Below are 13,040 nucleotides of genomic sequence, written 5' to 3'. Positions count from 1 at the left end.
TTATTAAATTGGGATAAAGAAATTGTGAAAATATAGAAATTAAAATGTATTTTTATTATTATTATTTTTATTAATTTCTAAATTAATTTTCTTAAAAATAAAAAAAAAAAAAAAAAAAAATGATACATATATAAAATTAGTTTTTTTTTTATTTTTAAGAAAATTTTAAATAAAATTATTATTATTTGTATGGAAAATTGAAAAACTTAGTTTACAAATTTATTTTAACTTCCTAAATTTAGAAAAATCTGAATAATATTATAGGGATTGAATAACCACATTTATAAATATATTTTTTTTATTAAAAAATTAATTTGAACAATCTGTTTTTTTAAATATTTTTTAAATAATTTTTAAAAAATCATATGATATTTTTGGTTATAGATATGCAATTTTTATTGTTGTTTGATATGTACAGATAAATAATAAAAATAAAATTATTTTAAATAAAATCAAAAAAAAAAAAAAAAAAAAAAAAAAAATGTAAAAAATTAAAAAAAAAAATAAAACTATAAAATAAAAAAAATAAAATAAAATTATATCCTATATTCTAAATCAAATTTTAAAAACAATCAATTAAATTTCCAAAAATGAGCATTTTATGTAAATTTTAAAATACATATTTAAAATAAAAAAAAAAAAAAAAAAAAAAAAAAACTAATTTTAACAATTATTATAAATTGTTTTTAGCATCATTAATTTCAATTTCAAACCCAATGAAATCAAGCAAATCAAGTGTTGCAAATGGTGGTGGATCAAGTTTATCAATGGGTTCTAATTCAATTGCATGTGGTTCATGTGGTAGTAATGGTGGTAATGGTAGAAAAAGATTACCTTCTGATTATACTAACATTGATTCTAATGCAGGTTCATATACAACTGCATCAGGATCAACTTACAGTTATAGTTATAGCTATGGTTATTATTCTGGTTCATGTGGTTGTAATTAAAACATTATATTATTATTATTATTATTATAATTGAATATTCCCCACACCCCTACCTACTGACTGTGTGATATTACATTATTTTGTGTCAATAAATAATCTATCTTTACCAAATATGATTTTTATTTTTATTTTTATTTTTATTTTTATTTGAATATGAGATAATCATACCTAAATAATAAGTCCAGATAAAATTAATTTAATTCAATTTAATTTAATTTTTTTTTTTTTTTTTTTAATTTTTTTTTTTTTGAGTTTTTATAGTGTTATATTAAAAAAAAAAAATTTTAATATATTTAATTTTTTTTTTTTTTTCAAGAATGAATCAATCTAAAACTATAAATTTAATATATAATGATAAAGAATATTTAGTAGAAGTTGAAAATGAATGCACATATGAAGATTTTCAAATATTAGTTTTTTCAGTTACAGATGTTGATCCAACATTTCAAAGATTTTATTATTTATCAAATTCAAAATTAAGAGATCCTTCGCCAACTGAAAAAATTATTGTTTTAAATGTAAATAAAAATAAAAATAATAATAAAACTTTATATATTATTGTATAATATATCAAATTTCTCTAATAATATAAAAAAAAAAAAAAAAAAAAAAAATTTAGAATCAAAAAATTTTATTATCAAATTTAAAATCATTTAAATTACCAATTAAAATTGAAAATGGATTAAAGAATAAAATTGAAGGAATGTATAGAAATATGATTAGCTATAACTCTGATAGATTACAACAGATGGCATTAGATCAAGTACCGTTGGAGATAAAGAAAGAGAAAGATTTAAAGAGAAAGATGTTAATGTTATTGGATTGGTTTAAGAATGAATATTTCACATGGACAAATTCACCTGAATGTTCAGATATTAAATGTGGTACACCATCGACTAGTTCAGTTGGTAGTGATAGACCAACATTTGAAGAACAGTCACATCAAGTATCAATAGTTGAGGTATACCGATGTGCAAGTAATCACGTAACAAGATTCCCAAGATACAACTCTGTCGAGAAACTACTATCAACTAAATGTGGAAGATGTGGTGAATGGGCGAATGCATTCACTCTGTTTTCTATTGCATTGGGTTTTACAACTAGATACATCTTGGATTTCACCGACCATGTTTGGAATGAAGTTTACATTGATGGTCGATGGATACATGTCGATAGTTGTGAAGCAACCTATGACAGTCCACTAACTTATGAAGGTGGTTGGGGTAAACAATTGTCCTACGTATTTGCATTCGAATTCAATGGTATCTACGATGTCACCTCTAGATACTCAATAAAGTTACCTCATCTCAATCGATATTTAATTAGTGAATCTGATCTAACCAATTATTTAAATCATTTAAATCATCAAATTCGTTCAACATTACCATTTGATGAATTACGTTCAATTTTAAATAGAGAATTCTTAGAAGATAATGAAAAACAATCCTATCATCAAAGAACTTATAGTAGTGATTTAACTGGTAGAATTTCTGGTTCATCAGAATGGAGAAATAATAGAGGTGAATCTGGTAATAATAATCAACAACAGCAACAACAACAACAACAACAAAGTGAAATACCAATAATTTTAAAACCAATTTATTCTTTAGATTCAATTTCAAAAGCAAGAGAATCATTGAAATTGGTTGGTAATTGTGATATTACAAAGAATGGTATTTGTTTAACACCTGATGAAAATGATAGAGTTGGTGGATTTTGGATAAAGGAAAGAATTGATATCATTTCAAATGGTGGTTTCATTTGTAAATTTAAATTTTTAATTAAAACTAATGGTGCTGATGGTATGGCATTTGTAATTCAAAATGATTCAATCAATTCACTTGGTATTGGTGGTTGTGGTTTAGGTTATCAAGGTATTAGAAATTCAATTGCAATAGAATTTGATACTTATCCAACAAAAGATCATTGTAAAGACCCAGATGGTAATCATATTTCAATTCATACTAGATCATTAGAACCAAATTCTTCTCATCATAGATTCTCTTTAGGTTATGGTAATCCAAAAAATAATAAACCAATGAATGATGGTATTGAACATGAATGTTTTATTAAATATTCAACTTCAAATGGTGATGATGGTGATAGTACAATTGATGTTTGGTTAGATAAATATCAAGTTTTATATAAAATAAAAGCAAATATCCAAAAATTATTAAATTTACATGAAAATAAATCTTGTTTCATTGGTATGACTGCTTCAACTGGTGGTTTAAAACAAGCTCATATAATTTCAGGTTTTTCAATTGGTTATTAATAATAAATAAATAAATAAATAAATAATTAATGTGTAATAAAAAAAGATACATATTTATTAATTACATTGATCCCCCTCTCCCTATCCCTCTTCCCCACCCCTACATTGGCATTTCTGGTAAAGTATCAAATGCGAATGTTTTAATTAATTTTGAATGTTGTGGGTATAAATTTAATAGATCTGATTTTTTTAAAAATTCAAAATTACTATATTGAAAACCTGGACAAACCATACAACCAACTAAACAATAATTATAATTTGATGATTGATTATTATTTTCATTATCATATGATGCACTAAAGATTGTATTTTTGGTAACATTGAATTGTAAAATCTCACCTTCATTCGGACCTAGTAGTACCTTTTCATAAGTTCCATTTGGGTAAATACAATGTATTGTTAATGTTCCACCAAAATGATAATACCAAACTTCATCTGAATTTGCGAGTCTGTGGAAATGTGATTTTGACTCTCCATTTAATAAATAATAAATTGATGTAAAATTACATATTTCCATACCTTGATTATCAATTTCAACACTTCTCAATACTTCTTTAAATCTTCCTCCTTCAACATGAGGTTCTAAATCTAATTTTTTAATCCAATATTCTTCGTTGAATTTATCTTTATTAATTAACATTTTTTATTTTATTTTGTTTGATTTTATTTGATTTAATTTGATTTTATTTGATTTAATTTGATTTTTTTTAATTATTTGATTTTTTTTATTTATTTTTTTGTTTTGTTTTGTCTTGTTTTTATATTAAAAAAAAAAAAAAAAAACAAAACCAAAAATGAAAAATAAAAAAAAAATGGAATTTAAATAAAAAAAATAAAAAAATTACTATTTTAAAAAAAAAATACCCAAAAAAGGAAATTTTTTTTCTTTTTTTAATTTTTTTGTTTTTTTAATTAAAAGAAGATTTTATGTTTTTGTTTAGAATCTTATTTTTTATTATTAATTATAGAAAAATTAAATCACGTTAACCAGTTTATAAAAAATAATACCTAAGTTGACTTCAAGCTTTTAAATCTATAAACAATTTTTAAAAAAGAAATGGAAATGATTTTTTAAAAAAAAATTAAAATTAAATAAAAAATAAAAAATTTAGGACCAATACCAAACTCATTTTTAATCTTAATTTTGATAATTATAGATAAAGGTTAATCGATTCAATATTGGTTAACAAAAAATTTTAATTTTCCTACAAATATCACACGACATTTTTAAAAATTAATTAATTCTCCAAAATTGGTTTTCATAATTTAAAGATAATTTCGAAGAATCAAATTAATACAAAATTAAAATTTAAGGTTCCCATAAATTATATAATAAAATTAACTATTAGTTTTAAGTATCAATTTAAAAAATTATATACAATACTAACTTCTATTATTACTTAAGATCTAGATTTAGATCTCACAAGTAATTATTTAAAATCTAAAAAAAATTCAAAATTCTTTAATATTATAAATAGTTTTATTAATTATTTTAAAGTATTTTTTTTTTATTATTATAACTTGATATTTTCTTTATTTAAACAAAATTAATTTTAAAATCCTAAATTTTTTTTTTTTTTTTTTTAAATAAAAATTTTTTTTATTATTTTTTCAAAATTAAAAGAGGGTTTAATAAAAAATAACATGTAAATAATAATTTCTGTTTTTATTTTTTTTTTTTTTTATTTATTTTTTTTTTTTATTTTTTTTTTTATTTATTTTTTTTTTTTTTTATTTATTTTTTTTTTTTTTTTTTTTAATTTTTATTTTTTTTTTTTTAAAAAAAAAAAAAATTAATTAGAATTTCATTTTTGCATGGGGTCTAAATTAAAAAAAATAAAATAAAAATGTACAGTAACGATAGTGGAAATGGATATGGATATGGATATTCAACAAACAGCAGCAGCAGTAGTAATAATATAAGTTCAATAAGTAATCTTCAACATCGTGATACTTCGAATCGTGATAATGGAAGTGGTAGTAGCAGTGGTAGTGGATTAGACGATTTATACAAACAAGCCAATAAATTATTATTTTCAATTAGAAATGATTTAGAAACACTTGAAACTGGAACTGATACTTCAGTTATCATTCAAAGCAAACTATCAACAAATATAAACCAACTTTCTAGATTATCAGACCAAATTGATGGTATGGTTTCAAACGAACCAATTGCAAAAAGAGAAATATGGAGAATGTAAATAATTATTATTATTATTTTTCTACTAATAATAATTATAAAAAAAAAAAAAATAAAAAATAAAGATTATTAATAATAATAAAAAAATTAAAAAATTTTAGAAAAGTAAAACAATTAGTTGAAGAAAGTAAATCATTAAGAAAATCATTAGATATGTTTTTACAAACTAAATATAAGAAACAAATGGAAGAAGAAGAAAAAAATAAATTAATGGGTAGAAGAAAAGCTGGTGAAAGTTCAGCAATTGGTAATTTAATGAAAGAGAATAAACATTTAAATGATGGTAATTCAACTTTAGATTCACTCACAGAAATGGGTAATAGCATAATTTATAATTTAGTTGGTCAAAATTCAAAATTAAAAGTAATTATTATTATTATATTTTTTTTAAAAAAATCAATTATTTTGGAAATTAATAGTAATAATAATAATAATAATAATAACCATTTTTTAATTTTTATATTATAATTTATAGGGTGTAAATAAAAAAATATATGATATTGCAAATACATTGGGTTTATCTCGTTCAGTCATTCAAAGGATTAAAAGAAGACAACATCAAGATAAAGTTATTGTATATAGTGGTATGGTTATAGTTTTAATAATTGTATTTTTATTATGGTATTTCTTTAGAAAATAAAATAAAATAAAATAAAATAAAATGAAATGAAATAAGATTTAGAAATTTTTAAATTGTGGTTTATTTTAAAAGAAAAAATAAAATAAAAAGGACTTAATTATTTATTAATTTAAATTTATTTTCAAAATAAAATTTTAAATCTCTATTAATAGATTTCTTATTTTCATATTTAATAAATGTTGATTCACACCACATTAAAATGGAATTAATATTTTGTAATTTTAAATCATTAAATTTCTTTAAAATTGATTGAACATCTTTAACTGAATGTAATGATAATATTAAATGATTGATATTATTACTCTTTGAATCTAAGATTTCAATGGACTGATTTAAAAGTAATGGTGATATTGGATTCTTTAAATTTGAAAATACAGCGAAATTAATCTCTACAAATTTAAAATAACAATTCCTTTTAATTGAGTCAATTAATTGATTAATATTTAAATTGTTATGTTGAAAAATATCGATTAAAATTGATTCACATTTTAAAAATTGTAAAAACAATGTTGAGATTGATGGAAATCCAATATAAATTTTAACTGGTTCATTTTTATTAAATTCTGATGTTGATATCTGATTAATCAATTCTTCATTATTATCATTACTATTGACACCTAAAATTTTTAAATCCTTTTTTATTGTTATCTCTTTTAAAGGTAAAAAATAATTTGAAAAAATAAAATCACCTTCTATTGATTCTATTGAACTATCAAGTAAAATATATTTTATTAATTCAAATAATTTAGTACTATCACCACCACTACCACCATTATTATTATTATTATTATTATTATTATTATTATTATTATTATTATTATTATTATTATTATTATTATTATTATTATTGTTATTACTAGTATTATTATTAACTTTAAATCTACCACCATCACCACCTTTTTTATCAAGTCCATTTAATAATGCAATTGATAAACGTTTTAAATTTCCAGACATCGAAATTAAAAATTCTTTAAATAATTGATAAACTTGATGATCGAAATCGTATGGATGAAGTTCTTCTTGTGAAAGCATTGAAGTTGAGAAAGATTTTAAAGATTTGGAAAGTACACTTTGTTTTAATAATTCTATTGTACCAACAGTATCATCCAATGATTCAAACATCGATGGTATTATTAACTCTTCCAATTTATATTGATTACATTCATTAACAATAGTTTCAATCATTTCTTTTGTTGGGCAATTGTTTATTACTAATCTCTTTAAATTTGATCCAATAATTTTTAATAAATTTTCAAAATAATTCTTAAATTCATTTTCATAACAAAATGAATTTAGTTCCAAATTTTCAATTAAACAATTACCATCACCATCATTTAAATCAATTAATGATTTATATAAACCCTCCAATATACCTGTTTTTGTTTTTCTACTTACATTAACTTCATTAAATAAAAGGAAATTGATTTTAATTGATTTAAATTGTTTACTATTAAAAAATAAATATTTAAATGAATCCAAGTTTAAATCATCTTTATTTTTTTTTTTTTTTTTAATTAGAAATAAATAAAAAAGGATTAGTAAATAAAATAATTAATAATAAATAATAAATAATAATAATAAATAAATTAATAACCTACTACCACTATTATATGAAAAAATTAAAATTTTTAAATTTGAAAAGAAATTATATCTTAACTCTTCATTTGTTAAATGTGATAATAATTGAATATATGAATTTGAAGAAATTTCTAATTTCGAAGGTGGAGTTTGAAATATTGAAAATTTGGATTTAAAGTTTAAAATCATTTCAAACGGTTTTATTATAATATATGAATCATAAAGTACACTTTGGATAAAATTGAACCAACTTTTTGAAACAAAGCACAAATCAATCTTCCAACTAATCAATCTTCCATTATTATTTCTTTCAATTTCTATAAATTTATGATTCCAACATTGTGTTAATATTAATCTTTGTAAATAAATATTTAATTTTGGTATTGATTCTAGTATTGACATTTTAATAAAAAAAAGTGAAAAGAAAAAAAAAAAAAAGTGAAAAAAATATAAAAAAAAAGAAAAAAAGAAAAAAAGAAAAAAAAAAAGTGAGTAGAAAAAAAAAGTGACAAAAATAGAAAAAAAGTGAAAAAAATAAAAAAAATAATGAAAAAAAAAAGTGGAAAAAGTTGTAATTTAAAAAATTTTGTATAAGATATTGTTTCTTTTTATTAATATTTTTATTTTTAATAACAATTTTTATTTCTTTTCTTTTTTTATATTAAAAATAAATTGGAAAAAAAAAAAAAAAAAAAAAAAAAAAAAAAAACCTAAATGATAAATTTATTTATGTTTCAACATCATAAACTCTTTAAAAATTAATTCAACCTTTTCATTATAACATTGCAAGGATTTTTCATCAATTTCTTTTTTTGTAATGATTGTACCATTTGATAAAACTATTGAAAAAGATATTTTACTTTCTTCTCCATTAATAGAATCATCAATATTATTATTAATATTATTATTATTATTATTATTATTATTATTATTTGACCATAATAGGGTTTGTAAATTTGAATAAGGTTCTGGGAGATTTGGATCTAAATTTATGGAATGAATTAATAATTGTTTTTTATTCATAATTTCACCAGATGGTAGCTTTAAAGTTTCATTTGGTGATAATATAATTGCTAAATTATTAAAAACTCTTGCATTTGTTGGATCCAATTCTATACACTTTAATAATAAATCTTTTTTATTCATCTCCTCGCCATTTGGTAACCAACATGTTGATGGTATAATTATATTCCCATTGTTATTAGTATTACTATGTGTATTATTTCCACTGTTGTTGTTATTATGATTATTAGTATTACCATGATGAACATGATTACCATGATTACCATGATGACCATGGTGACCATGTCCGTGTCCATGATGGCCATGACCGTGATAATTGTTATGATTGTTACTATTACTATTTCCATTTAAACCATTGCTATTACCATTATTATGATTTCCACTGCTATTTCCATTTACACCACTACTATTACTACTATTACTACTATTATTGTTATTATTATTATTATTATTATTATTGCTATTGCTATTATTATTAAAATTTGAATCAACTAAATCTGATAAATAAATATAACCAAAGAAATTTGTTGGATCTAAATCAATTAATTTTAAACAAATTTCCTTTTTTGTGATACTCTTCCCACCTAATAATTTGATTTTAGGATTGAAATCACAATGAGGAAACATTTTATCCATTGCTTGTAAAAGATTCCAATAAATGTATGGGTTATGTTTATCTAAATGAATTGCAACAGCATAAAGACCTAAAATTGAGAACCTATTACCATTTAACAATGTGATTTCCTTTTTCTTTCTTTCAATGGTTCTTGCTAATTTGACATATGCATTTGAAGAGTAAGGTCTAATACTAATCTCTTTCAACAATAGATCCACTGTACTCATTACACGACCATCATTCAATTTGATCTTATCTTTTGGACCCATATAATATGATAATGAAAGATATCCATGTGAATTCTCTGGTGCCACATCAATTGATGCTAACAACATCTCTGTTCTATTCATCCTCTTTACACCACTACTTGTAAATATCTTTAATGTATCCCTATCATTATCTCTTAAATAAATAGTTGCCAAATTATTTAATGTTATATGATCATTTGGATTCAATGCTAACCCTTTAAGATACAATTGTTTCTTTGTTGTCTCTATAACATTTAAATTACTATTATTATTATTATTATTATTATTATTATTATTATTATTATTATTATTATTATTATTATTATTATTATTATTATTATTATTATTATTATTATTATTATTATTATTTTTATTATTGTTGTTGTTGTTGCTGTTATTATTATTATTTTGATTATATATTGGTGAATCAGTTGAAATGTTTAGAGTTACAATTTCATCTAATTCAATACAATCAGCTAGACAAACATTTGCTTCAGCACAATTTGGATCCCATTCTAAGATTTGTTTATAGATTGATTTCTTTGTGTGATAGGAACCACCAATTTCATGTTTACAAGTTACAGCCATTAGAGAGGCAGCACCTAACCAAGCTTCAACACAATTTCTTCCCTTTGGTACTCTTTCGATGATATGAACGTAAATATCTTCTACTGATGTTCTACTACCACATTCTGGTAACTTTATTTGATTAGTTGATTTAATTTTATTCTTTTTCATACTCTCTGCTAAATTTAAGAACCCTCCCACATCTAGTGGATTCTCTTTGATAGCTTTACATAATATTCTGATATTATTGCTATCCATCCTTTGTTTATGCTTATTATTAATTCTATCTATTTTTTAACTTTTTTTTTTTTTTTTTTTTTTTTATATATAGTATTTATTTATGTGAATGTTTTGAGAGTGGGGTGTGTGTTATTAAATTTAACAAATGTTTTTTTAAATTTTTTTTTTTTTTTTTTTTTTTTTTATTTTTAAATTTCAACAAAATTTTTAAAAAAAAAGAAAAAAAAAAAAGTCTCTTTTATTAAAAATTGAACTATTTATAAATATATATATGGTTTTTTTTTTTTTTTTTTATTATTAAAAACACTATTTTTTTAAATAACAATTATTTTTAAAAGAAAAAAAGCATTTTAATACAGCTTTAAAGCCGTTGTTGTATTGTTATGGAAATGATTGTATAAATAAATAAAAAAAAAAAAAAAAAATGAAAAAAAAAAAATGAAAAAAAAAAAAAAAAAAATGAAAAAAAAAAAAATGAAAAAAAAAAAAAATATATTTTTAATTAATAAAAAAAAATAAAAATAAAAAAAGAAATTAAATTTTATCAAGAATAAAAAAAAATTAATAAAATAAAAAAAAAAAAATTAAAGATTATAATTTGAAAAAAAATTATTTGTGTAGTTAAAATTTAAACAAGTATTAAATTTAAAATATATATATATACATACATACACACACACGCTCTCTCATAAACATACAAATTAAAATATAAATATAAATATAAATATAAATATAAATAAAAATGAACACACATAATCAAAGTAGTAATCAAAATGGTGGTGGTAGTGGCGGTGGTGGTGGTGGTGGTGGGTCATCAACATTTTCACCAATAGTTTTAACATCAACATATAGATTAGACGTTCAAGAGAAATATACATTTAGTTATGAAATTGGTTCAGGTACATACGGTATGGTTTATAAAGCAGATGATAAAAAAAGGCCAAACAATAAAGTGGCCGTTAAAAAATTTAGAAGTACAAAAGAAGGTGAAGGTTTATCTTTAACTGCATATAGAGAAATTGGTGTAAGTATATATAAATAATAAATAATAAATAATAAATATATAATAAACTATTACATACTAACTAATTATTATAAAAGTTATTAAAAGAATTATCAAATGAAAATATAGTTAAATTATTAGATGTTTGTTTAAATCCAAAAGATAAGTTATTATATTTAATATTTGATTATGCAGAATTTGATTTATTTGGAATTATAAAGTATCATAGAGAGAATGGAAGTCATTTTTCAGACGCAACAATTAAATCATTAATATGGCAAGTATTGAATGGTATACATTATCTACATAGTAATTGGGTAATACATAGGGATTTAAAGCCATCGAATATTTTAGTGATGGGAGAAGGAAAAGAATGTGGTACTGTGAAAATTGGTGATTTTGGGCTTGCAAGAATATTTCAATCACCATTGAAACCATTGAACGAGAATGGTGTAGTTGTGACCATTTGGTATAGGTCGCCCGAACTATTACTAGGCTCAAAGCATTATACGAGGGCTGTGGATATTTGGGCGATTGGTTGTATTTTCGCTGAACTAATTACAACCAAACCTTTATTCCCTGGCAAAGAGAAAGATCCAAAGATTCCATCACTATTTCAAGATGATCAAGTTGAAAAGATAATTAGAGTATTAGGTAAACCAACTTTAGATATGTGGCCAGATATTAAACATTTACCAGAATGGAAAAGGTTATCAAGTATGGAAGCTTTTCCAAATTCATTAGCAAAATGTGTTGGTATCGATGAAAATAGTCAAGCCTATGATTTACTCTCAAAAATGATCCTATATGATCCCTCAAAAAGAATAACTGCATCTGAAGCTTTAGATCATCCTTATTTTAAAGAATTACCATTACCATTACCAAATGCTTTTTCAAAACCAATACCTTATCCTCCAAGATTACCAATAAATAAAAAAAAGAGAGAATTTGATGATTAAATTAATTCTTTTTTTTTGGTTTAAAAAAACTAAAAAATAGTGTTTATTTAATAGATATTTTTTAATTGGAAAAAAAAAAAAAAAAAAAGATATGTACAATTTTATTTATATTTATTTGTTTGTTTTAGATTTTAGATATTGGAAAAAAAAATAATAAATGATAAAAAAATAAAGAAAAGATATTTTTTTTCTTTATAAATAGTGAATGTATAAATTATATATAATCTACCAATGTGTTTTTTTTTTTTTTTTTTTTTTTTCTTTTGTTTCTAGTTGTTTTGTTGATTTTGATTTTGATTTTTTATTATTAATTATTACTACCTAAAGCGCCCATTAAGATACCAATATTATAATTATTATCAACTTTGTAAAGTTACAGGTTTACGACATAATGGACAAGTATTATTACTTTCAAACCATTTCATAATTTCCTCCTCACAATACCTATGAAGACAAGGTAGTGATATTAATGATTCACCATTTTTGAATGGTTCTTGACAAATACAACATATTGAGCCTAATTTCTCAGATTCTTCAATATTGTAGATAATTCTTTTTAGTTTTTTAATTTCACTGTCTGGTACTCCACGTGGAACATTATTTCTATCAAGCTCCAAATAATGTTCATATTGATTCATATCATCTGGGTCTGTATCTTCAAATTGAATATTCTCAATGGTTTCATGATAATGAGATGGATGATGATGGTGATGATGATGGTGGTGATGATGTTGTTGAGCA

General features: G+C 21.5%; 8 protein-coding genes across 8 annotated transcripts in view; 4 read left to right on the top strand and 4 right to left on the bottom strand.

The window, feature by feature from the left end:
* Positions 1-590: 590 nt before the first annotated feature.
* DDB_G0268170 (hssA/2C/7E family protein) lies at positions 591-950 on the top strand (the record flags this gene model as incomplete). The annotated part of the gene is made up of 2 exons (XM_642514.1): positions 591-603; positions 691-950. The coding sequence occupies 2 exons, from the start codon at positions 591-593 to the stop codon at positions 948-950; spliced, it is 273 nt and encodes a 90-aa protein (XP_647606.1).
* Positions 951-1,267: 317 nt separating this feature from the next.
* Positions 1,268-3,225, top strand: DDB_G0268168 (hypothetical protein; the record flags this gene model as incomplete). The annotated part of the gene is made up of 2 exons (XM_642513.1): positions 1,268-1,468; positions 1,570-3,225. The coding sequence occupies 2 exons, from the start codon at positions 1,268-1,270 to the stop codon at positions 3,223-3,225; spliced, it is 1,857 nt and encodes a 618-aa protein (XP_647605.1).
* Positions 3,226-3,325: 100 nt separating this feature from the next.
* Positions 3,326-3,865, bottom strand: DDB_G0268166 (hypothetical protein; the record flags this gene model as incomplete). Its single annotated transcript, XM_642512.1, has 1 exon — positions 3,326-3,865. One exon carries the CDS (start codon positions 3,863-3,865, stop codon positions 3,326-3,328), a length of 540 nt encoding a protein of 179 aa, XP_647604.1.
* A 1,207-nt stretch (positions 3,866-5,072) lies between these two features.
* DDB_G0268452 (v-SNARE family protein) lies at positions 5,073-6,065 on the top strand (the record flags this gene model as incomplete). Its single annotated transcript, XM_642511.1, has 3 exons — positions 5,073-5,422; positions 5,491-5,788; positions 5,901-6,065. 3 exons carry the CDS (start codon positions 5,073-5,075, stop codon positions 6,063-6,065), a joined length of 813 nt encoding a protein of 270 aa, XP_647603.1.
* A 93-nt stretch (positions 6,066-6,158) lies between these two features.
* Positions 6,159-8,045, bottom strand: DDB_G0268450 (hypothetical protein; the record flags this gene model as incomplete). Its single annotated transcript, XM_642510.1, has 2 exons — positions 6,159-7,555; positions 7,664-8,045. 2 exons carry the CDS (start codon positions 8,043-8,045, stop codon positions 6,159-6,161), a joined length of 1,779 nt encoding a protein of 592 aa, XP_647602.1.
* A 321-nt stretch (positions 8,046-8,366) lies between these two features.
* Positions 8,367-10,355, bottom strand: DDB_G0268164 (hypothetical protein; the record flags this gene model as incomplete). Its single annotated transcript, XM_642509.1, has 1 exon — positions 8,367-10,355. The coding sequence occupies one exon, from the start codon at positions 10,353-10,355 to the stop codon at positions 8,367-8,369; it is 1,989 nt and encodes a 662-aa protein (XP_647601.1).
* Positions 10,356-11,079: 724 nt separating this feature from the next.
* cdk8 (protein serine/threonine kinase) lies at positions 11,080-12,299 on the top strand (the record flags this gene model as incomplete). Its single annotated transcript, XM_642508.1, has 2 exons — positions 11,080-11,361; positions 11,439-12,299. The coding sequence occupies 2 exons, from the start codon at positions 11,080-11,082 to the stop codon at positions 12,297-12,299; spliced, it is 1,143 nt and encodes a 380-aa protein (XP_647600.1).
* A 359-nt stretch (positions 12,300-12,658) lies between these two features.
* Positions 12,659-13,040, bottom strand: part of DDB_G0268162 (hypothetical protein) — a gene marked incomplete at both ends in the record, with an annotated part of 1,431 nt that continues 1,049 nt past the window's right edge. Inside the window, one exon of the mRNA XM_642507.1 lies at positions 12,659-13,040. This exon is cut by the window's right edge and continues 1,049 nt beyond it. Within this exon, the coding sequence (XP_647599.1) occupies positions 12,659-13,040 (382 nt within the window).

This window comes from Dictyostelium discoideum (assembly GCF_000004695.1).
Source record: "Dictyostelium discoideum AX4 chromosome 1 chromosome, whole genome shotgun sequence".
NCBI classification, from domain to species: Eukaryota; Evosea; class Eumycetozoa; order Dictyosteliales; family Dictyosteliaceae; genus Dictyostelium; species Dictyostelium discoideum.
The sequence above is the reverse complement of the archived record's forward strand: the minus strand, read 5'-3'. Positions and strand labels throughout refer to the sequence as shown.